Below are 26636 nucleotides of genomic sequence, written 5' to 3' on the forward strand. Positions count from 1 at the left end.
TATCTGTGTGTAATAAAAAAACAAGACAGAATGCAAACAGCTACTGCGCTATAATTAGTTGTTCTAACTTTGGACAACATTTTATCTGCCTTGTGGGAAGAAGGGTTGTCTATGTCTAACAAACACAGTTTAGTGAGCAAGTGTTGGCTACTTATAGGTACTTCTCATCTGATTTCCTTTAGTGCAATGATAATCTAGGTAGCACGAGAGGAGTAGTATGAAATGCTGGTTATCAATGCATGATTGATACTTTTTTCTTCAGGAGTTATGTAAAATGGCTTTCAAGTATTTAACTTGAAGGGAGATCATTTATATCAGAGGGTACAGACCTGTAGCCAAGGGAAAGGATATTTAGAACTGTTTTAGTCAACTTAAAGAGACACTATAGGCACCCAGACCACTTAATCTCATTAAATGGGTCTGGATGCAGTGCCACTGTCTGTTTAACCAGTAATGTAAAATATTAAATTTTCTGAGATGCTGGGTTAACTCCACCTATAGTGACTGTCTTCCAGACAGCCATGAGAAGCTCTTATGGGTTCCTAGTGGAGTTTTCCTGTGCTATCAGACTCTTTGCATTAGGACTGCTGACATCTTTAAATTCCCCATAGGAAAGCATTGCATATGTATGCAATTACAAAATGTAATTTAGAATAAGGACAAAGATACTTATTTACACAAACAAATTTCTGGTCATTTTCACTCAAGATATACTGCGATCAATGGTGATGAGCACTATTATAAACTCCTTCACATTTAAAAATTCTGACCTTCCGTAAAAGAGGTCTACTACATAAAAAAGGCCTAAAGTATTTGGGTCCCAGTGAGAGTTTATCACTCATATAGAGAAACATTTGGGAGGTATTAATATAGATAATTTAAGTAGGCAGATGAGAAGAAAACAAAAGATAAAATCCTAATTAGGATGGAGTGATAATTTCATAGACAGGTCAAGAATCCCAAGATTAGACTTGGCCCTGGTGGTATTTTGTGGTCAGGCAGACAGAGAATCCAGTACATTTTAGAATTTGTTTCTTAGTTCCTTGCAACGTGTTCTGTATTGTATCCAGCGGACAGCTTGGAAAGGAGATGAGAGCTGGACCATATGCTTTGTGCAAGAATATTTAAAAAGAAACAAAACATAACAAATTGATTAGCATGATAAATAACTCCAACGTTATGATTTAAGACAACCCATGTTTGTGGAAAATATACAAACATCATACAGTCTGAAATAGTGAGTATTTTCTACAAATAAGAAAAACAAAGGATTTGCAATTATTGTTTTCTATTTTATCAATAAGGTCTTGTTGGCCGACATTCATCAGAAACAATTCACATATCTGGACTCTTCCTTCCGGTTTTATTCTGAATTCATCATGTACACACTGGCCAAGGAATGCATTGTCCTCAATGAATGCTGACATATTTCCTGTAACTTTTTGACTGCATAGGTTCATCTCTGCTCCAGATTAGTATATGCAAAAGCAGTTTGTTTACATGTGCTGGCCTAACAAGAATGCAAAAGAGTGATGGCAAAGGCCACATTTGTATAACTACATTTATTCAAATTGCAATTATTGCTATATATTAGAACATTTACATAAATGGGAACTGTCCAGGTATCAACCAGAATTAACATTTTAGAGGTGAGGATACACTTTTTGAAAAATGTCCCCATGTTAGGAATCAAATATCAAGCGAATTTGGTATGGAGTCTCAGGGGTATCGTTGAGTCTACTGGGCAGGGGGCCTGGCATTTGGTCAACCCCTATAATCCTAACCACCATGAAGTTAGTATTGACAAATGTTTCTGTGTTGGACAGGCTAGCCCAGTTTCAGTGCCAGGAGAACACATTTGATTTTACTTAGAAAGTGCATCATTTTATTATGATCTTCAAATGGAGAAGTTCAAAGTTAAATAATATCAGAAAACTGCATTTTCCTGGATATAAATGTTAATATTTTTCTTGCCAAACACCTTGCTCTTGTAACTATCTGGCAGATAAAGTTCAGATAAACTATTTATACATCCTTAGAGTGTATTCCTGCTATATTTAATTAATGATATGTGTGATCATTCAGTTTATAGAACACTCTTTAAACATGCTGACACCAAATATAGAGATTTACTAATTCTCATAGAAAAACACAATTGCTCCTCATCAGAGGCGGCTCTAGACTTTATGAGGCCTTAGGCGAAACGCAAACATGAGGCCCCACTAACAAAAAAAAGTGTCACATATACACATTGATGCACTGTCTACCTGTGTATGTGCCTGAGAGTGTGTCTGACAAAGAGTATCCTTGTGTGTGTGAATGTATGTCTCTGAACATGTTTGCGTTTTTGTCTGAGACCCTATGTGTATGGGGTAGCTGCCTGAAGTGTGTTGTGTGTATGGGGGGGGGTGGGGGGGAGAGGCGGGTGATGGGGGGAGAGGCGGGTGATGGTGAGTGATGGGGGGAGAGGCGGGTGATGGTGAGAGGGGGGTGATGGTGTGGGGGTGATGGTGAGAGGGAGGGGGGTGATGGTGAGGGGGGGGGTGATGGTGAGAGGGGGGGGTGATGGCGAGAGGGAGAGGGGGGGTGATGGCGAGAGGGAGAGGGGGGGTGATGGCGAGAGGGAGAGGGGGGGTGATGGCGAGAGGGAGAGGGGGGGTGATGGCGAGAGGGAGAGGGGGGGTGATGGCGAGAGGGAGAGGGGGGGTGATGGTGAGAGGGAGAGGGGGGTGATGGTGAGAGGGAGAGGGGGGGTGATGGTGAGAGGGAGAGGGGGTTGATGGTGAGAGGGAGCGGGGGGTTGATGGAGGGAGGGTAATGGTAATGTGAGAGTGAGAGGGGGGAATGTGAGAGTGAGAGGGGGGAATGTGAGAGTGAGAGGGGGGTAATGTGAGAGTGAGAGGGGGGATAATGTGAGAGTGAGAGGGGGGATAATGTGAGAGTGAGAGGGGGGTAATGTGAGAGTGAGAGGGGGGATAATGTGAGAGTGAGAGGGGGGATAATGTGAGAGTGAGAGGGGGGATAATGTGAGAGTGAGAGGGGGGTGATGCTGAGGGTGGTGGTGGGGGGTGATGCTGAGGGTGGTGGGGGCTAGGGGTAGTGAGGCTGAGGGTGGTGGGGGGGTGATGGTGAGGGGGGTGATGCTGAGGGTGGTGGGAGTGAGGCTGAGTGGGGTGATGCTGAGGGTGGAGGGGGCTAGGGGTGGTGGGGGGTGATGGTGAGGGTGGTGGTGAGGCTGGGGGTGGTGATGGTGAGGGTGGTGGGGGCTAGGGGTAGTGAAGCTGAGGGTGGTGGGGGTGAGGCTGAGGGGGGCTGGGGGTGAGACTGAGGGGGTGATGCTGAGGGTGGTGGGGGTAGTGGTGAGGGGGGTGATGCTGAAGGTGGTGGGGGTGAGGCTGAGTGGGGTGATGCTGAGGGTGGTGGGGGCTAGGGGTGGTGGGGGGTGATGGTGAGGTGGGTGATGGTGAGGGTGGTGGGGGGTGAGGCTGAGGGTGGTGGTGGCTAGGGGTAGTGAGGCTGAGGGTGGTGGGAGGTGAGGCTGAGGGTGGTGGGGGGTGAGGCTGAGGGGGGCTGGGGGTGAGACTGAGGGGGGTGATGCTGAGGGTGGTGGGGGTAGTGGTGAGGGTGGTGGGGGCTAGGGGTGGTGGGGGCTAGGGGTGGTGAGGCTGAGGGTGGTGGGGGTGAGGCTGAGGGTGGTGGGGGTAGTGGTGAGGGTGGTGGGGGTAGTGGTGAGGGTGGTGGGGGCTAGGGGTGGTGGGGGTGATGGTGAGGGTGGTGGGGGCTAGGGGTGGTGAGGCTGAGGGGGGCTGGGGGTGAGACTGAGGGGGGTGATGCTGAGGGTGGTGGGTGATGGTGGTGGGGGCTAGGGGTGGTGAGGCTGAGGGTGGTGGGGGTGATGGTGGTGAGGGGTGGTGAGGCTGAGGGTGGTGGTGGGGGGATAGTGAGGATGGGGGTAAGGCTAAGTATGGTGATGGTGACTGGGGGGGTGAGGCTGAGTGTGTTGGGGGGTGATGGGGAGGGAGAGCCTACCTTGATTTCCCTGGTGGTCCAGTGGGCTCCCTGGTGGTCCGGTGGCCACTGCTCTCGGTCTGCAGCTCTGCAGAGCTGCAGACCGAGTAGTCTCGCGAGATTTCAGAGCGTTACCGCGGTAACCCGCGGCAACGCTCTGATTGGCCAATTCTCGCGAGTCACATGGTCTGCAGCTCTGCACACTGCGGAGCTGCAGACCAGTGTCTGCGATGGTGGCCGGGCAGCCAGGAGGGGCCTCGCACCCGGCGGCATACCGGGCAAGCCGCCGGGCCCCCTCCTGGTGTCAGGTCCTCGGTCACTGACCGAGGACCTGACACACTCTGCCAACAGGCGGTTTAGGCGGCCGCGAGGCCCCCGCCAGCGCGAGGCCTTAGGCGGCCGCCTAAACCGCCTAATTAGAGAGCCGCCTCTGCTCCTCATTATCTTTATTTTCATATTACAACATATCGCTGTAAATAAAGGATGCAAAGCTTACTTCTTCTGCCGACTTTTAAATTACATTGAGTTCACAAACTGCATTCCTCAAACAATATATTACAAAATTAAAGAAAAGAAAGATTTGGACATGAAGGCATGCCATGTATTAAATCAATTAGATGGGCATCAGAAGGAAGGTAGGTTTTAAATTGTTGGCATCGAACTCACTGTCACTGTTTTTTGGCACCACTTATTTCAGCAGGAATACCCTGTAGTCAACAGTGCCTGTTACATAGCCATTGTAGTGGACCATGGGTAACCCGACTGGTTACCTCCGCTAATTTCTTCTCTCAGCCAGACTGGAAACATTAAAACATGCAGACATCCATTTCCCCAGAAACCAGACGAAACATAGTTCTGGGAGTCAACTGATTTAGTTCTGACCCCACATGACTTTTATGCACAGACCCCTATATGGGGTCTCCAATACAATAAAATAGGGGTTTCATTCCCAGGATCCTTTGTCCCTGAGAGATTATTGTGTGAGAAAAAGCCATAATTTAATTATCTCTCAGGTACAAAAAATCTACACAAACTATACAGTACCCCAAAATTGTCCACACCATAACTAGGAACCTCACAGTCATATCATCAGATAGCCCTGATCTGAGTGTATAACATATCCAAAGATCACTCAGATTGGTTCAGTGAAACAGGAATGCCATCGAGGTAAAGTTTTGACCGGTCTCTGTTTAGGGGTTCCTGTGCGAACACCATGCAAGGGATTCTCTTAATTTCAGGGTATGAATGCTCCCCCTGTTCGGTAGTTCATATCTCTCAAACGTTTTTCGCATAGCTGGTCAGGAAGTAGAACAGGCAGGGGTCTAATCTTAACCCGGGTTCGTGCGAATGTCTTGCCAAAAAGAGTTCCACGACCAAGTGCCGCTGCCCACATTTGAGAGACAAAATGGCAGCTATTCTTTTGTCGACCATGTGCATTCAGTTATACGCCACCAAGCATTAATTACTTCCCTTGCAGTTTTGCACTTAAGTAGCTGGTGTGAACGTTCTTATGAAGTACCGGGGTGCTCATTGTTCGGGAGACAAATGGAGGAGGTTTGTATATAATAAGTGCCGAATGGAAAAGGGAAAAAAACATATAAAATGGGGCAAAACATACGAAATTGGTGGTAGGTTCCGCCTTCTAAGGGGTTTGTCTGACATATAAGGTTATGAAATCAAATCTCATCACTGAATCCCAATAAAATAGCTATAAAAACGAACTATGGTATACCTGGAATCCATGAATATTTGTTGGATAACCAGGAATGCAGGGTTTCTCAATAAAAGCACTCGTAAACAGGCTCGTGCCACTGTGGTAGAAGGATTAGGTAGCATCGTGTTCTGTGTGTCCCCCAGTAATGGTGTAATGTGTATTAGTCTTCTCAGGAAAAGGAAATGGCGGCAATGCCACCTAAATGGGACTATGCCTACTTGCCTGATAACACAATAATCCCCTTAAAAACAGTATTTATTTACATCTAGATAAAGGGCAGTAGATAAAGTTTTTAAGCAACAATTTCGCCACGCCTATTCTATTTCTTGGTAATTTGACAGAATAAGAGTGCCATAGATGTATCTAGAAGATAACAATATGCCCACAGAAAAAAAACTAGGGATGGTCTATGGAAAGCTGTGACAATCAGCAGGTATTCGTAGTGCTGGACTTGAGCAGCCAGCTTGTCAGGGAGACACTAAACCAAGAAACATAAAGGGTGGAGCACTTTAATTTGGAGTGATTACATTTACACAACCAGATAGACTTTGTCAGGGTTAAACTGCCCTGTGGGGATACATTTAATTAGGCCAAAGTACTTCTGGTATTGCTATTTAATTCAAGTCAACAACTGAATGTTAAAGCAGTTGCCAATCTTTTCAAGACTGCGATAAACGTGGGAATCCCATTACTATAGCAGGAATACATATGTTGAGATAGATTTCACAGATGTGCACGATTCAGTAGTAAATCTCTTAAAGTCGGTCTGCAAAAAAACAACACTGTGATCCACGGTCACATATCTGCTAATAACAGCCCTGAATGAATACTGGGATAGAGGGCAAAGCCCGAACCACATCATGTTCCTATACATCAAAATTATTCTCAAATGCCGTCTGAGTGTCAGACACCAAGTATAAATTATTACTACAGGTGTCATTTTATTTTGGTTTAAAGCTGTTCTTTTTCCCTTCCTACATACGTTTTATTTATGTAGAGCAGCACGAAAAATAGAAAATACATTTAAAAAGTTTCAGTGTTATTTACTAAAGTGAGAATTGCCATGAACAAAAATAAATGTTATTTAATTAAAGGACCACTATAGTGCCAGGAAAACAAACTCGTTTTCCTGGCCCTATAGTGTTAATAGGCCCCCACCCGGGCTCTAGGGGGAGGAAAGGGAAACTCTTACCTTTCTCCAGCGCCGGGGACTCTCCTCCCTCTTCTGACGAATGCGCATGCGGGGCAAGAGCCGCGCGCGCATTCAATCAGTTGATAGGAAAGCATTTCTCAATGCTTTCCTATGGAGGCTGGCGTCTTCTCACTGTGAAAATCAGAGGCTCTTGCTAGAGGCTGGATTAACCCTAATGTAAACATAGCAGTTTCTCTGAAACTGCTATGTTTACAGCTGCGGGGTTAACCCTAGATGAACCTTGCACCCTGACCACTTCATTGAGCTGAAGTGGTGTCAGTGCCTATAGTGGTCCTTTAATTTTTTCTACTTTAGCTATTTTTGCCTACATTTCCAAATTTACTTTGAATTCCTAGCAATTCTCACTTTAGTGAATAACCCTATTTATGTTTTACCATATATTATTGTGCACAAAATTTGACGAGCCACAGCAGTTTAAACTGAATAGTTTGTACTCCCTCCTCCTGCCTCTCGTTAGCATCACTGAAAAAAATTCAAAAAATCATTGCGTAAAGATCACTGACCTTCCTCTAAGCAGTATATATCAGGCCTCTCTACCAGCATTCCAAAAGTAGAACAACTGCTGTCTGTAGAATTCTCAGGAAATGAAAAAGCTCACATTGGAAAACAAAAACCCAAATATCTGTTAACCCCATTTAGATATAGGAATTGCACCTTGACAAAGTAGCAGTTTTTAACATCTAGAATAACAAAAAAAGTTAATGTTTCCTGTTATTGACCTCTATGAAACTTAGAGTCCAGAGAAAACCGTTGAACAGCAGAGAGAACATATGAAGAAAATTTACTGTAAAGGTTAGCAAAGATGTTTTTCCTGCATTGACAATGCGTACATCCCATCCGCCACTAAAGGTCCATTGAGAGTTCACCCCTTCTATAACGACATGTGTTATACAAACAGACTATATCATCTAAGGGAGGGAAATGTGCAAATTGGATCTTGGTCACAGACCATCATAATTTAGGCATCTGCTACAGTACCTATGGAATATTTAGTGTCACCCGATAAAACATTACACCCACAAACCATTTGAAAACCTCAAGATTTGTGTTTGTATAGCTATAGATAAATTCAATTACATCCTTGTAACTACCACTACTACTGGGGAGCCATGGTAACTAGAATAATCAATATCCAGAATGAAGCAAAACAAATATTTATCAGTATGGATAATACACCACAAGCAGGAATATGCCGTCATAGGAGGCAACGGCACAGATGCGTCAGAAATAATATTTGCCTTCCAATAAGTTGTTCTGGGCAGATGGCACAGTCTAACACTCACTTGTAGTCATAACGTAAAACACAAAATTAAATCTAAATCTTACAGTCAGTTGAAACCAGAATTCATCTTAAGAATACATGAAGGGATATCCACTTGATATCGGTCCTCCCATGCCAATTCATGAATATTTGTTGGATAACCAGGAATGCAGGGTTTCTCAATAAAAGCACTCGTAAACAGGCTCGTGCCACTGTGGTAGAAGGATTAGGTAGCACCGTGTTCTTTTTTTTACCAAGTGTATTAGCAATACTCAGATTTTATGTAGTGTCATAAGTTTGGAAAAGGTTGGGAGTTTATATGCACAGAACTCAACATTCACAAAAATATAAACATGTAGTGTGAGGTCAATTATAGGCAACACATCCAAAAAAAAAAAAAGTGGGTAAAATCACAGGTTGATGTTTTAAAAGTGGGACATTCAGCAGGATCCTTCCATAATGCTCATGTGATTACTCCTCAATTAGATCTTGGAAATACTCTGAGTACGTGAGGACATATCGGAGATTTTGCCTGGTTTGTCTAGAAGTTCTGAATGAGAAGTAACCCATGCTTTGGGGTAAAGAATCATGGCTTTTTCATCCTGACCTGATAACATCTTGTCTCTTTTTAGAGACTCAAGTTATTTTTTTGAAAAAAAAACTTAATTTTTGTATGGAAAAACCTACTATATAGGCCTTTTTATAAACAGTAGAGACTAGGTCTCCAGGCAATGTTTCCATGTATGTTTACAGCCCGTTGTCCTCAAAGAAGCAAACATCTGCCCCATATGTTTTTCTGCTCAGTGCTGGATCTAATTTGCATGTAAGAACATGTTGTTAATGTCACACTGCGGGTGCGGTGAACAAGTAAAAAAATAAATACATAAATAATATTTTTCCTCCTTGACCATCCCTACAGCTGGTAAAGGATCATGGGGACTGCAGTCACAGGTGCGTATTATAGGTGTTCTAAATACGGTGCTTAAACTCTGCACATGTTTATGGTTTGGGAGACTGGTTTACTTTACATAAATGAAACCAGCTTAAAAACAGATGGGCAGAAAAGCCTGGATGTGGACAACAATCTGCATGCTGTGAGTCGCTCACGACAAGACAGGCTACTGCCGCCGTAGATGGGACCGTTCACACAAATTGCCATGTGAATGTGATCCAGAGAAGTGATACATTGATGTGGATAGTGGGAAAATGGGAACAGCTGTTGTTGTTTTGGTAGCCAGCAGTTTGTAGTCTCACTTGTTAAAAAAAAGTAATACAAAAAACATCTTCGCTAAAATGTGACTTCATATATTATTTCCTCTAGAAAACCCATTCACACAGTGCAGGGAAGTCAACATAGTCTCATAAACAATGGGTATTTCTCTGGCTTAGCAACACAAGCAATGATTGCATAATTGAGGAAAATGAATAGACTCACAGCTGTCGGTACTGATGGCATCCCATTGCATTCTTTGTCATCCCCGTCTGGCTCTTCATTTTCTTTGTTGTCAGTAGGACAGCCATCCTGAGCCGCACAGGCACTGACGAGATCCGGTAGACTTGTAGATGGGTATTTGCAGAAGTCAACCTCGGTGCCATCCTTAAAATGACAATACGTGAAAAGGATGACACTGGTAAAATACGCAGGAAATGCTAAAAACTCATCGCAAGCAACATTGACCTGACATGGCCACTAACCTTATTCAAAGTACCATGACACATTTACACTACCAGAACTACAGACAAAAAAAAAAAAAAAAACACATAAAAAGAGGGGGACTTGAATTATATATTACTGAGCAGACTGGGTCATTATTTCAACAGACAAATTACATTTACAAATCTTACAGCTTATATATGCAGCTGTTGCTATTAAACTGGTTCCTCAACTGTTAATGTACTTAGGAAACAGTGCGAGTCTGTTTTTCAACCTTCTCTCCAGCACTGTCACTAGAGATTATGGAAATCCCAACCAGTCTCAGACAGATGTGCCAGTGCTACCCCAAGATTAATGTAGAGTTGTACCTAACTTTAGCTATGAAACATTAAAAAAAAAAAAGTCACAGCAAAATGTATGTTATGTACAATTAATGCCACTGGCTTCTGGAAACATTGCATCATTGTGTTCTAGAAAAATGTTTCAAGACTTCATATACATATAATAGAACATTTGTAGACTGACAACAAGTATAGTAGCTAATGAGTGAGATCAGGAGCAGGAGGAGCGTGGTGAGGTGGAGTAGTAGTATTCAAATCAATGAAGTGAAGCATACAAAAATACTTACCAGGTGCCAAATCGAATTACTACTATAGTCCAATCTACAGCAGGCTAGACACGTCAATAGTGTCTCAGAGTGCCATTACAACATTGTGCTGGTAATTAACAAACACAATTAACCTGTTTGTGTTCCCATCACCACACCTAGTGGGAACAGTAAACACATGCAAAACGATTCCTAATTTTAACTTGGGGGAGAAAGTGAACCTTTTTATATCACTATCAATTATTAATGTTAATCTATAATAATGAACATAAATGCAAGTAGAGTACCCCTTGCACATCTATTTACCCCTTTGGTGTTTTCAGTTTTTTGTAGTGTTACCTCCTGGAATTGAAATGGATTTGGGGGGATATTTTACCTTTTAAATTCCACAATGTACCAAACACTTCAGATTAGATGGGGTCCACTGGTGAACACTCTTCAATTTATGAAGTTTGGTAAAAGTTTTTATATCTTGCTAGCAATTGTCAAAACGTTACAGAGATCCTAAAACTGATTAATAAGGTCTGGGCTTTAATTGGTTCTTGCTTTAAAATCATTCTTGAGTAGCTTTGTATGTTTATTGTTATCATCCTAAAAGGTGAACTTTTTTATGAGAAGCTACAGTTTAACTTTAAAGGAGAAAAGTCCTGTCTACCCATTCATTGTACGTCACACTCAAGAAAGGGGCATAACCTCACAATCACAATGAGGAAAAAAAATGTTTTCTTTCGTTTCTAACAAAAAATCTGCCAGACAGAACAACACAAGGTATAAACAATTTTTAAATAAATATATAAAGGTTCAGGGAATTATTCTGATGACAAAGTTACAATGTCACATTATAACGGTGTATAAACCTACCCTGCTGGCAACTACAAGCTGAACAAGGCCAACAGTTGCCCGGAGAATGGCCACAGCTTCTTGGTGAGAGATTCCAACCAATGACTGGCCATTTATCATCAGTAACTCATCACCTGCCTTTAATCTGCCATCCCTAAAAAAGAAAAAACAAATAAAAAATTCATTCAGAAAAAAAATAACTAGTTGGTAAGGGACAAAATAAATTCCATTAGCTCTACACGTGCTTTAGAGAACACATCAATCATTCTAATGCAATGCAACTAGCAGAGATTTTAATGCAGCTGTTACCTGTTAAAGATGACATCTGCTTATCCGTAGCGGTGTCTGTGCACAGACTAATTTTGCGTTGGCTGGTAATATCATTTTCCTTCCCTTTTACTATTTATACATGCTGTGCAACTCTGACAGGAAGTTTTAAGATTGAGAACATGCGCAAATAAGGGGAAGGGAATTGTGAATGTAACCTCCCACTTCAATTTGCAAATGCTAAGTGATAAAGTTGAATCTAACAGAAATAATGTTAAATCTGGGATTCATATCTTTTAAGTCCCACAGGGGAATAAAAAGAACTTATCACTATTATTCCAATGAAAGTTGGTGAATAGGCCCGTACGTTTATTATTAGTGAGTACCGTATATTCATCCAGATTCCCATAGAGATTCCAATCTCGTTTTATAGTAAGGTGAACAGAGCGAAGAGGATGAAACAAGAATCCAAATGTCCCTGTTTCTGGCTCTATGTCACTAGCAGAGCTGTAAACAAATTTAATTACTTCCTCCCCTTCAATACTTAGGATTACGTTGCCAATAAGTGACAAAAATAATCTGTCATTCTCTCCTTGGAGTGGATATGTGTACAGTCATCTCCCAATTATGTTGCAACTTTATTTATTTGGCAGACATCACAGAAACTGTCCCAGATATAAAACGAAAGAGTGGGAGGTTCATTAACCCAACCTAAATGTATAACACTAATCTGGGAGTTAACGGGCAGAAGAGGGAGAATTGACTATATATACACCACCTAGGAATAAATGGAAACTGTCAAACCATTAACAAATGAAAGCACGATCTTCATAGAATTGATTTATTTTTAACATAAACCACTTCACAGTTTATTAACTAAACTCTCAAATGTCATGAACTGAAATCCAAATTGCAAAATATAGGCAAACTAAGCAAATACAAAGATTTAATTTGTGTTCATAATCCCATTAACACAAAAGAGATCTTTATATTAGCTAAATTACAATTTAGATTTCACTTCATTACATTTCAGTTTTATTAATAAACACATTTATAGGGCACATAATGATTATGTATTATTACTAGTCAGGCTCATGCTAAAATATCAGTTTTACACCTTTTAACTTACTCTCTCACTGTGTATACCCATTACTCTTTCAATGTGTGTACCCATTACTACCCCACTTTGAATACTCCGTTAATCTTTCAGGAGACTCAGAGGGCACTTGACATGGTAAGAACATAGATACAGAGGGCACTTGATCTGGTAAATGGCAAATGGTAAAAAATAAATTAAAGCGACGATCACTTACCTGTCAGCACATCCACCTTCTTCTACGTGAGCCACAACTATCCCATGAGGGGACCTCTTGGAACCTCGGCCTCCAGTAATCTGTATTCCCAGGCCATTTGCTCCCTTTAACATATGCATCTTCCATATGCAGCAGCCTTCCCGCTGAAATAGAATAGACAACATCACAAAGCTAAATCTTGCAGGTATGGACACATTAGGAGAGAACTTGGGCATCAAAGATCAACATCATGTGATGCTGCCACACACTACAATAGTACTTACTATACCTCAAGTCTACTGTAACGATGAAACATGTATTGTCCTATGCACATCCTACAGCACTAATTATTCCTCTTAAACCTGATATTATCTCTGTATTTATAAAGGGCATATACAGGAGACACCTGTTTCTATGAAGAAGGTAATGTGTAGAAGTGCAAGGTTTTGAAAAACGGCAAAAGAGTAAATGCAAGGTGAGCAAAGGGAAGACGAATTTAAAAGGTATCGGAGGTTATTACATGTTAAAAGTTCAGTCAATGATCGATTTTTGAGATCTCTTCTGAAAATTTTATGGTCTTTCAGGGTTCTTAATGATGCATACCTCCCAACATTTTGAATGGAAAAAGAGGAACGTTTCAATTTTAGATGTGTGAATCTAATCACCCAAGATTCCCCCCCAAAAAACTCCCTGCCCCCCCCCAATAATATACACTGGTCTATTATAAATATATATATGCGTGTGTGTATATATATATATATATATGTGTGTGTATATATATATATATATATATATATATATATATATATATATATATATAAATATATATATAAATCCAAGTAGATGGCTGCACTCACGGTTTTGTATAAAAGTCCAAAGTTTATTGAAGAAGCATAAAAGTATTTGCGATCAACGTTTCAGTTCTTCTAAGAGGACTTTCTTCAGGATCAGGATCATTTATATACATATATATATATATATATATATATATATACATATATATATATATATATATACATATATACACACACACACACACACACACACAGATACACACACATACACTCACAGACACACACACACTCACAAATATATATTTTTTCAATTAAAAAAAATGTCCACCCAGCCTCCCTACCTGGAGAGCTGGCGTGGGCCTGTCCCTGGGGTCCAGTGGGGCGGGCACCTGTCTCCCCATCAGTCTACTGATGCTGGGAGCCGGAATATGACATCATATTCCGGCATCAGCAAACGGCGCGTGGCAAGAGGGAGCAGAGAGAACACAGCTCCCTCGCCGCGTCTGACAGGGAGAAAGGCGCCAGCCGGGGGGGGGTTCATCAGGCCACCTCTTGGGCCCCCACATGACAGCGGGAACACAGGGGAAATTTTGGGGTGGCATTTTTTGCCACCCCGATTGCCTGCAGCACAGCAGGAACGGCATTCCTGCTGTAAAAAAAGTGCTGGAATGCCGTTCCCACGCGTTCCTGCAGGGCTCATGCCCTGGAGGTATGGCCAGGGACTGGCTTGCCATTAGAAATTTTAGGTAACTTACTAGAAGTAATGTATGCAACAAAAACCCAATTTAGAACAACATTTTATTTAAGAAAGTTTATTTATCCGGACTGATTTATAAACACATTTATTTTAGTTTAAAAACACATTACAGTGAATACTATCGCTGTAAAGATTTGGTATAAATTCGGATACACCAAGAATACTGAGCTCCGGCAAAAGAGGAACATTAGGATAGAAAAGAGAGACATAGGGATTTGGGCACAAAATAGGAACTGCCACTCCTAAATAGGGACTCTTGGGAGGTATGATGATGTCAGATACGAATGCGAGAGCTGCGCTAGATTGCCCCTTTCTGAATGTTCCCTATTTCTTTTTGTCTTGAAGACAGGTGGTTTAATGATGATTGAAAAGGCATGGGCACTATAAAGTTTTATGGAAGATAAGAAATGGATAGCATGGGCCCAGAGTGGACCGCTCATTGGATGCTTGTCAAGACACCGAATCAGACTTTCTGCTTTGCTGGTATTCAGAATAGTTTCTTCAACATATCCATAATTTTATCACATTTCCTTTTACTTAGAAGAAATCTGGTTAATAAGGTTTGGAAAGCCTGAAACAAGGTGAACATATTTCCTGAAATCCCAGCATAAGAGTTGTTCGAGTAGAAAAAATACTACCAATACAATAATAATAATAGTGATAATAATATTCAGACCAGATGGAGAGAGGTGCTGGTCATTTTATAGAGAGTCACACTATAAACACCTGTTATCTTTTGTAAACCACTAGATGGTAAAAACTTGTTCTTTCTTGCTTTAATGCTTCACCGTAGAATGCATTAGGGGTGAATGCATAACAGACACAGATCAGAAAGGACATAAAAAAATGTAAAATCCAGCACTTAAAGTATAGTAATGTAGCAAAATCCCATTACTGTATAAAACCAAGTGAGCTAGAGTTCTGTGTTAGCTGGTGTACTGCACAGGAGAAAGAGGGATATGTTGCGTCATGTACTAGGATTCCACTGCATTTCTACACTAGACAAGAGACAACAAACGCATCAGTACTTACATTGATCAATGACATTTTTTACAATTTTGCTACTGGGGGAAACACTCAAGGGCACTTGTAATTGACAGAAGGTAAAGTTTGCACAGGCAATGTATTCAACATGACACCAGGGAATTCCCGAAAAAATTCAGAGATTTAAACGTACACCTTGAATTAATATTTATTTTTTTAGTATTCACGTTTTCACATGAGTACAGGTACATGGTTAATAAATGCAGTTGGTGCCTAAGGTGTTGGAGAAGTGCTCATAAGTACACTACATAAAATAAAATAAAAAAACAGGGGGCAAGAGAATACGGAGAAAGGGCAACAGCTCAAGAAGCTTGTCCTTCCGCTCAGATCTCAAAGTAGTTTTAGCTCATCGTGTGACATTACAAAGAGAATCTAGACCATTTGCATATCAGACTGATCCCAGTCAGTGAGGTATAGCCAATACCCATCTAAGGACCGTTAGCAAGGGGTCCATATCTGGATTACCCTTTAAACTTAGAGGGAGCAAAAAATCAGGGTGCAAGAGAATACCGAGAACAGACAACAGGTAAAGTAGCTTGCCGTAAAGTGGGTCCCCACTCAGAGCTCAGCATACCTCACAGCAAAATATATTTCCCCCTTCCACTGTCACTGTGATCACCACGGATTTGGTTTTTACATCTACAAAAAGCAATTTGTTCGTATCAGTGTTGCGTAGACTGCAACGTGTCTGAAGGCTATCACAGTCAGTATTGGGTCGGACTGTGATCCTCCACAATTGCAATTTAGGCATAGAAACATGTTTACTAAAAGATTTATATAGGACAAATTTCATATCCATGTATGACTCGCATTATACCTGTGCAGAATGGACGGTCTTTGTTTTGGCAAAGGGATAAGGAGCTTTCAACATACTTCCACAGAACTGTCATTTTTTGCTAACTGAAGTCAGAACTACTTTAGTATATTAGTTCTGACAATGAATTTTTTTTTATTTTTATTTTTTAAAGATTGACTCTTGTGAATGTCTATAACCATATAAAATACATATTAAGTTACAGCATACACATACAATTACACTCCTAAGTCTTAGCAGGCTACTTAAAATCACCTAAGAAAACAAATATGGGAACCCCAGCTTCAGAAGCCTCTTTACAGGTGACCACTCTATATATAGAGTTTTTGAACAGTAATGTCACTTATTATAACCTTCATTTAGCACATTTATAATTTGAATTGTGAGTAGATTAATCCAAACTCTAACACATTAATTGTTAAGTTTTGACACGGTTTCTAACTGATTTTATCACATTCATTTTGTATTCTGTATACTTACAATGCTCTTACAATAGATTCATTAAATTCACTTTAGCTTACTTAGCACTAGCACCATTTAATTTGTCTCCCACATTTGGAATTAGTGCAGGACCCACAGATATTGGGGCACTGTGAAATAGGGGTGAACTTTACACAATATGGCCATTTGGTGGAACAGAATCCCCATATTTGTTTTTTTTTAGGTGATTCTAAGTAACATGATAAGAATTCTAAGTGTATTTTTATGTGTGCGCCGAAACCTTACTTGTATTATGTATGAATATTGGTCATTACAGCAGTACCATCCCTGCAGAATGCACATATCGGGTGTTCCCCCAATTTCATTTGTCTTTGCTATAACCATACAGAAACTTAAGTGAAAACTTTTAAATTACAAAATTTAGAGAAATGAGAACAAAATGCCCTATCCAAATAGGTTTCTTATGAGGTTGAAGTATACACTTTAATTTGATTGATAAAACATAACATTTAATCAAAATTCTATTAAAAACCTATACAAAAATATATAATCAAAAAGGGAAAAAATAATAAGAAAATAAGGAAAAGAAAGAAGGGATTTACAAAATACACTTCAATTCACAGGATAATAGGATATGTGTACGCAGTTTGGCCAGTTTTACATAAGGATACTCCTAGTATTGGGTATCCGTTCAACACTTATAGTCAAATTAGTAGTGAAACCTCTTAAAAGTAACTGTAACAGAGTATCTGCAAATGTAGCGATTCCCTGAGAATCAGATGAGGTGATGTGATTGTATCAATTTATCAACTGAGGTTTGTAACCAGTGGAACTACACCCAGCGAAGATAGTGTGCTTCCTACTAACATGTCTTTCTTATGCACCCAATAAAAAATTGTGATCTGGTTAAGAGTTAGAGAAATGCTAATTTAATAGCTTTTTAATCATGGAGCTTAAGTAGCACTAGGCTATACTGTGCCTTCGTGGGCACCTAATCTTTGAGGTAAACTAACTATTACGATCTGCTGAAGACTTACGTCTATCTTCTGTCCGTACTCCCACCTCTGATGCTCGCCTTCAAGACTTCTCGAGGGCTGCACCGTTCCTGTGGAACTCGCTTCCCTCCTCCGTTAGATGCTCACCCAGTCTCCACTCCTTCAAAAAATCATTAAAAACCCACTTCTTCATAAAAGCGTATCAATTAAACTCTTAATAGCTCCCAACTGATTCCTCTTCTGCAACTGTCACTTGTCTAATACTATCCTTACCTTTTGTGTCATTTTACCCCACTCCCTCTACCATGTAAGCTCATTGAGCAGGGCCCTTAACCCCTCTGTTCCTGTGTGTCCAACTTGTCTGGTTACAACTACATGTCTGTTCGTCCACCCATTGTAAAGCGCTGCGGAATTTGACGGCGCTCTATAAATAATATAATAATAATAATAATAATAATAATAACTACTATCTTATTATGCTCCATGAAAACGGCTCACTGCTCCCGTTCAGCAATCAGTCAGTCTAAATATCTATTGGCTATCTGATTGAATATAGGTATTACTTGGCTATCGCTTCCAGAGATATAACCTCTGCTCACCCATAAAGCTTTGTAAGTTATTGTAAGAGTACCGTAAACCGTGCCCCTATCAATCAGTGTATTTCGTAAACACCCCTAGTTTTGCCCTTCTTTCTTTTCTTATTATTTTTTTCCTTTTTTGATTATATATTTTTGTATAGATTTTTAATAGAATTTTGGTTAAATGTTATGTTTTATCAATCAAATTAAAGTGTATGTTTCAACCTCATGAGAAACCTATTTGGATAGGGCATTTTGTTCTCATTTCTGTAATGTATTAAAAGTAAGGGTTAACCCCTTGTTACCCTTCCTACGGATGATAAAAAATAAAAAATAAAATAAAAAGCTCTCCCCTATGTTGTTGTTCTTTTAACTTACTAAATGTCGAGTACACCTGCACACAATACTCACATAAAATATACACATCTGGCGATACCAACCTGTGTCTCACAGTGTCTGTAGAAAAATAAAGATCTCACGGAAACCCAGCTGAGCTAACATTATACTCCTGCGGTCTGTATTTTTTACATTTATAAAAACCTTTTGTGATGCTTGTCATCATTTAAGACGTTTAAGAGCCGAGGGGAAACCAGAGCCGTGCAAACACCCACTCCTTAAAAGTGCATAGTGCATACTTTTATTTCATGACCAGGGGAAATAATCGTTTCATATATTTATGAAGTCTGTCACTTAGCATGCCCTCTTCTTACTGTAATACGAATAGATGTGACGGAATTTAAATGTGCTCGCTGAATGGGTTATTGAATTGTCAAACGTTTTAGGAATGCAGGCTAAGGAGACGGTGGCTCTCTGCACATAACACAGCTCTTTATATAATCTGCATTCCAAGAGGCTTCTGAAACTTGTCAAACAAAAGACATGTATCATACTACCAGATTCTGTTACATACATCCACAGAAACAATTCAGTGGGTTTTAATTAATACCAGCCTAGATCAACCATTGGTCCACATGCCACTCACGGAGTCATTAATTCACTAGCACTTAAAGAATTTGTCTTACTCTGCTTTTTTTGGTCTAAAGCATAGGGCTGTTGACTAAAGTGTTCATTGGGAGTTGAAAGTGAATTAAAAGTGGAAATATTCTCCAAAGCGGCTATGTTTTCAGGTGGGCTCATTTGATCCCACCAGAAGCTTAAAGTACTTTAGTGAACTGCCTTATCTGTATGTGTTATTCAAAAATTTGCAGCTAACAGGGTTATTGATTACACTTCAAACTGTATAAAATTAAAATGGCAAAACTGAGGCTGAAATAGCTATGATGTGATGACAGCGGTGTTAGAGATTGTTTTTCAAATCAATTATTTTAACAAGCAATAATAATAATTCAAGGGACAGTAAATAAGCAAGCATGACTGAAAAATGAGAATGAAATTGTGCCTGGGATGCAATGGAGGATGTTGCTGAACTGTTGTATAAGGGGAAACTTTGGCTGGTGTGGAAGGCTTGAGGAGTTGATGGCAAAATGTTGCTGGGGTAAAGGGGTGGGGGTGAGGGAAAACCTGAAGTTGGATTTGGTTGGTGAGAAAAACTTTGTGCTTGGGGTTGGGTGGTGAGGGAAGTCTTTGAATGGGGTGGGGTGTGTGGGAACACTTGCTGTTGCGGTAGGTGGCGAGGGAAAAGTTGTGATTGGGGTCAGGGTTAGGGAAAATTAGAGGTTGGAATTAATAGATGTTTGAAAAACTTGTAATTGGGGTGTGGAGGGGACTTTTAATTGAGGTGGCAAGTGATGAAAAACATGTGGCAGGTGTGGGACTTGTGCAGGTTTGAGGGAAGAACTTATGGTTGTGGTGGGGGGTGAGAGAAAGCTTGTGGATTGGGATTCGTGAGGGAAAAAACTGTGGTTCCAGGATGGAGATGAGGTAAAACCTAAAAAATTGATGTTGGGTTTTGGGTGGTAAGTAAAAAAAAAAAAGAAGTGTACGTTTGGGTTGGGGGGAAGGGAAGACATGTAGTTGAGGCTATGGGGAATTGGTTGGTTGGAGTGAGGAGTGAAGGTAAACTTCTGGTTGGGCTTTAAAGGGTGAGGGAAACATTTGGCTGTGAATATGCAATGACTATTTACAGACCAGAATATTATACACACACACAAATATATATATATATATATATATATATATAAATTGCAAATGTCCCGCACTCAATGTACCGGTCTTGTACTTGCCTCGGTGCTGCCTCAGCCTTCAATATAAACAAATGGAAAGAGTGCACTCGAAAGGTCTTCGTAAAAATATAAACAGTTTATTGTGCCAAACTTCAAAGACAAATAAGTCGACGTTTCAGTCCCCGTAGGACTTTTTTCAAGACAATGAAGGCGGGAAAAAGAGTGATTTAAATATACCATACATGTGATCTGATTGGAGAGTGAGTTATATGAAAGAGAGGCTATATAAACGTGAATGCTATTCCTAATTGTAAGGTAGACATTAACCCCTCTGGTGCCTGTGAGTGAGGTCAGTAAGTGGATGTGATTACTGCCAAGTGATGAACAATCTGCTCTCGCAAACATATTAAAATACAAGGATAGGAGATATCAAGGCCACCGTAGCATATCAGAGTCTATTGGGCTTCTATTTAAGTATATAAGACTACTTGTTAATCAAAATTTAAACAAATGATAAGTTGAACAGTAACTTTAAGGTGGCTACATTTCTATGTTAGAGTTCCAAATGCCTAATGGTTACAGATCTAGACATAGATACATTACAGAAAGTATTTAAAGGGCCATAGATATACAAAGTAAATACTTAGCTGGGTCTATACAATATTACGAGAATTTATTATCATCATTATACTGAGCTAGATTAATATAAGTATATAGATGGTCCCCTGAGTCGATCATGAATAATGGTTCCTCTATGACATTTCATACTGTATACGAAAAACTTTTTTACTGTATACGAAACTTTTTTTGACCATATTACGTCTTTATCTCTTCGGGATGAAGCAGTTGAGTGGGTTAATTTCGTTTAGTCCCCCCGGGGATAAAGTCCCTAAAGTAAAGATCCAAAAAGCTTCTCTTTGAAGAAGTAGAACATCTCTATCACCCCCCCTCGTCGGGGCCGGGACGTGTTCAATGCCCATAAATTTCAATGTGGGCAATGTATGTCCTACTTCCAGGAAATGCTTGGCTATGGGAGTAGTAGCTATACCACTGGATAACGCTGTCCTGATGGTGGATCTGTGTCCCCTCATGCGTTCCCTGAGATCATTGGACGTTTTGCCGATATACATAAGTCCACACGGGCAGGTAATGCGGTAAATTACGTGTGTGGTGGTACACGTTATCCTTTGTCGTATTTTATATTCTTTACCTGAGTGAGGGTGGTAAAACGCTTTGCCCGGTGTCATACTGTTACAGGCCATACATTTTAGACATCGATAGCAGCCTGGGTTTTGAATAGACTGATATGTTGTTTGTGTATCTGTATGAACTAGATAATCTCTGAGCTTACGGTTCCTCCTGTAGCTAATCATCGGGTTATTCTGGAATGTCGTCGGTAGTGTTTTATCTTTTTTAAGGACCTCCCAGTTGCTCCTAATCTTATGGGACATCTCGCCCGATAGTGAATGGTACGTTTGAGGAAAGATCATTCTACTTTGGTTGTTCTTGATTTTAGGGCCATCAGTGTAGTTTTTAAGTGCCTTAGAATATGCACACTCCAACATATGTCTTGGGTATCCACGTTGTGAAAATTTTTCAAACATTTCTTGCACCTGATTTGCAGCTTTCATTGAATCAGAGTTGTTCCTCAGTATCCTCATAAATTGGGATACCGGTAGAGATTTAATGAGGTTAGGGGGGTGGTGACTACTGGCATGTAATAACGTATTGCGGTCAGTTTCTTTTGCAAATAGAGTATATCCCAGTTTATTGTTTTCTATAAAAATACGAAGATCCAGAAAATCAATTTGTTTGTTGTTGATTTGATAGGGGAGTCTTACTGGTGAATCTAGCTGGTTTAATGACCGTATCATGTCGTGTAGACCTTGTTCCTCGCCTGACAGGCGAGGAACAAGGTCTACACGACATGATACGGTCATTAAACCAGCTAGATTCACCAGTAAGACTCACCTATCAAATCAACAACAAACAAATTGATTTTCTGGATCTTCGTATTTTTATAGAAAACAATAAACTGGGATATACTCTATTTGCAAAAGAAACTGACCGCAATACGTTATTACATGCCAGTAGTCACCACCCCCCTAACCTCATTAAATCTCTACCGGTATCCCAATTTATGAGGATACTGAGGAACAACTCTGATTCAATGAAAGCTGCAAATCAGGTGCAAGAAATGTTTGAAAAATTTTCACAACGTGGATACCCAAGACATATGTTGGAGTGTGCATATTCTAAGGCACTTAAAAACTACACTGATGGCCCTAAAATCAAGAACAACCAAAGTAGAATGATCTTTCCTCAAACGTACCATTCACTATCGGGCGAGATGTCCCATAAGATTAGGAGCAACTGGGAGGTCCTTAAAAAAGATAAAACACTACCGACGACATTCCAGAATAACCCGATGATTAGCTACAGGAGGAACCGTAAGCTCAGAGATTATCTAGTTCATACAGATACACAAACAACATATCAGTCTATTCAAAACCCAGGCTGCTATCGATGTCTAAAATGTATGGCCTGTAACAGTATGACACCGGGCAAAGCGTTTTACCACCCTCACTCAGGTAAAGAATATAAAATACGACAAAGGATAACGTGTACCACCACACACGTAATTTACCGCATTACCTGCCCGTGTGGACTTATGTATATCGGCAAAACGTCCAATGATCTCAGGGAACGCATGAGGGGACACAGATCCACCATCAGGACAGCGTTATCCAGTGGTATAGCTACTACTCCCATAGCCAAGCATTTCCTGGAAGTAGGACATACATTGCCCACATTGAAATTTATGGGCATTGAACACGTCCCGGCCCCGACGAGGGGGGGTGATAGAGATGTTCTACTTCTTCAAAGAGAAGCTTTTTGGATCTTTACCTTAGGGACTTTATCCCTGGGGGGACTAAACGAAATTAACCCACTCAACTGCTTCATCCCGAAGAGATAAAGACGTAATATGGTCAAAAAAAGTTTCGTATACAGTAAAAAAGTTTTTCGTATACAGTATGAAATGTCATAGAGGAACCATTATTCATGATCGACTCAGGGGACCATCTATATACTTATATTAATCTAGCTCAGTATAATGATGATAATAAATTCTCGTAATATTGTATAGACCCAGCTAAGTATTTACTTTGTATATCTATGGCCCTTTAAATACTTTCTGTAATGTATCTATGTCTAGATCTGTAACCATTAGGCATTTGGAACTCTAACATAGAAATGTAGCCACCTTAAAGTTACTGTTCAACTTATCATTTGTTTAAATTTTGATTAACAAGTAGTCTTATATACTTAAATAGAAGCCCAATAGACTCTGATATGCTACGGTGGCCTTGATATCTCCTATCCTTGTATTTTAATATGTTTGCGAGAGCAGATTGTTCATCACTTGGCAGTAATCACATCCACTTACTGACCTCACTCACAGGCACCAGAGGGGTTAATGTCTACCTTACAATTAGGAATAGCATTCACGTTTATATAGCCTCTCTTTCATATAACTCACTCTCCAATCAGATCACATGTATGGTATATTTAAATCACTCTTTTTCCCGCCTTCATTGTCTTGAAAAAAGTCCTACGGGGACTGAAACGTCGACTTATTTGTCTTTGAAGTTTGGCACAATAAACTGTTTATATTTTTACGAAGACCTTTCGAGTGCACTCTTTCCATTTGTTTATATATATATATATATATATATATATATATAGTATATGTGTGACTGACTGCCTGGCACCCCAACTGGGCACCTCTGCCAACAGATGCTTCCTGGCTGACGCCGAGGACCATAAGCACCACAGACTCCACAACCACTGTAGCTTAGCTGGGATCTCGCAGTCTTCCTCCGACCATGGACCAACCTCTGATATCCAGGACCGTGTGGAAAAGACCTCTCCTACTTCAGAGAGTGTAGCTTACAAGAGCTAGTGATTAGAGCCCAGGGGAGTATAAGGAGTATAGCAATCCCTAGTGTACATATAGCAGTTTCCCTCCTATCACGAGACAAGGCTATGTGTTGAGGGTTAAGCAGGAACTCCATTTTAATGGAGGCACACTGGCCTTTTATGCAAGTTTCCCAACAAGGGTGACACCCACGTGGACCTTGTTGGGCACATGGACACAAAGTTAACAAACCAATAAAAACAGTAATTAACTGTACGACACTCCCATAACCAGGGGAGGGCTGGCAGCCTTAGGCCTGGGGGGCAAAACCAGTCAAGTGGCCCATTGCGCCACCAAATCAGTTCACCATCCATGCCCACCTTTTTCTGGTTTTATAACGGATATTGATGTTATGCTAATCAGTAGCTCTTTGCCATACTCGCTCCTTCACGGCTCTGACTTTCAATGTTGTCAGAGCACAGGCTGAGAATCTCTGAGCCTGTGCTCTGACTCACTAACTGAGCGCCGGAACCACGAGGGAGAGGATTTGATCTGACTGCACCTACTGCTGGTGCGCACCAGTGGACCACCAGCGAATCGTTTAAATTAAATATGCTGGTGTACCCAACTTGTGAGCTGTGTTGGCCGCCGGGCGCCTCTGTTGTCATGGCACCCTGCGTGACCGCACAGCTTGCCCACCCTAACGGCTGGCCCTGCTGACACACACTGATGTTACTACTTAGACATCCCTCAATATTAATACAGAGATGAGAGTAAACACCAATAAACTGTGGAAACAGAGCTGATCCCCCCAAATTTATAAAGGTTTGCTTAGAGGATTTATTCAAGATTAAATCATGCCTCCTCCTCTCTCCCCCATGCGCTGCTCTGTAGGCTGGGAGGAAGTGAAGAGTAATCACAGTCTCCCAGCACAACGCCACCTGTGGCTGCATGGGGAACAGCTGTTTAATGTAATGCTTGCAGGACGGCCAGCTGCCGCAGAACCTCTTTGTTTCCGTCTCTGCAAAGGGCTCCAGGCACTGCTTGTTGTGAGTGTGAGCCACTGTAAATTAGGGGCAGAGGGCACTTGCACTACGGTCAAGACGGGTCTGGGCAGGAGGAGAGTGCAGTGCAATCAGTGCACTCCCCTCCTGTGGGTCACCAGTAGACTGGTGCACCTGCCCAGGATCAGAGCCGGTGCAAGGATTTTTGCCGCCCTAGACAAAATATAAATTTGCCGCCCCCCCATGTGACATCACAATGCCCCACCCATATGATCTGCCATATGAACTAACGCCAGTGCTGCACACAGTGTGTGTTTACATTAAAAAGCCTGCAGGGACCAGCTATAGACACCACAACCACTTCATTAAGCTATAGTGTCCCTTTAATGTGAGGTAAATTATAGATTAGTGTCACTAATAATATACTAGATTGCCTACTTACAATTAGATGAGGATGATGATGGGCTGCAGTTTGGCTCCACTGGTCTGGTGTAGAACAGGACCCCTGGAGGCTGTTTGCAACTGTGGTCACAAAATTCAATGTTCTGGGAGAATTGGAAGCAGCTCCATTTTTGGTGGCCTCTTACACAGCTCAAGGTCTGGGCCCCAGGGCCTGACGGTTAGTATGCCCATAAGGTCCACTCATATGTTCCACCCACCCATGAGCTCGCCCACAGGGAGTGGAGTGTGTAGGGGATGTGTTATGTGTTATTTAATATGTGTGCTTATGGTATGTAGTGTATAGGGATACCAGTTTGTGCAGGTGATGCAGTGTGTTTGTGTGTAGTGGAAGCAGTGTGTATTTGTGTATAAGGGATGTATTATGTGTTTCTGGTTGTGTGTGAGGGATGCATTGTGTGAATCTGTGTTTGTATGCATAAGGGATGCAAGGTGTGTGTCTGTATGTGTGTGCATTGAGTGTAAGAGATGCATTGTGTTTCTGTGTGTATGTAAGAAAAACATTTGTTTGCATGTGTGTGTAAGGGTTTGCATTGTATGTTTCTGTGTATGTGTGCAAATGATGCATTGTCTTTGTGTGTAAGGGTTGCATTGTGTGTGTGTGTAATGGATGCATTGTGTGTTTCTCTGTGTGTAAGGGAAGCATGTTCTGTTTCTGTGTATGTATAGGGATGCATTGTGTGTTTCTGTGTATGTATAGGGGTGCATTGTGTGTTTCTGTGTATGTATAGGGATGCATTGTGTGTGCGTGTGTGCGCGTAGTGTTAAAGAGCTCCCTGTCTTGCCCCCTGTCCTATAGAGCTGTCCCTTCTGTCCCTTAGAGCTCTCCCCTGCCCCTTAGTGGTCTCTCCT

General features: G+C 41.1%; 1 protein-coding gene across 1 annotated transcript in view; it reads right to left on the reverse strand.

The window, feature by feature from the left end:
- The window catches only part of PDZD2 (PDZ domain containing 2), a 264784-nt gene that overhangs the window by 107991 nt on the left and 130157 nt on the right, over positions 1–26636 (reverse strand). The window contains exons 3-5 of the mRNA XM_063453956.1: positions 12878–13020; positions 11319–11451; positions 9632–9793 (exon numbers count right to left, since the gene is read on the reverse strand). Coding sequence (XP_063310026.1) covers positions 9632–9793; positions 11319–11451; positions 12878–13020 — 438 coding nt within the window. The remainder of the gene's footprint in view (positions 1–9631; positions 9794–11318; positions 11452–12877; positions 13021–26636) is intronic.

The sequence above is a fragment of the Pelobates fuscus genome, chromosome 5 (assembly GCF_036172605.1).
Source record: "Pelobates fuscus isolate aPelFus1 chromosome 5, aPelFus1.pri, whole genome shotgun sequence".
Lineage (NCBI taxonomy): Eukaryota > Metazoa > Chordata > Amphibia > Anura > Pelobatidae > Pelobates > Pelobates fuscus.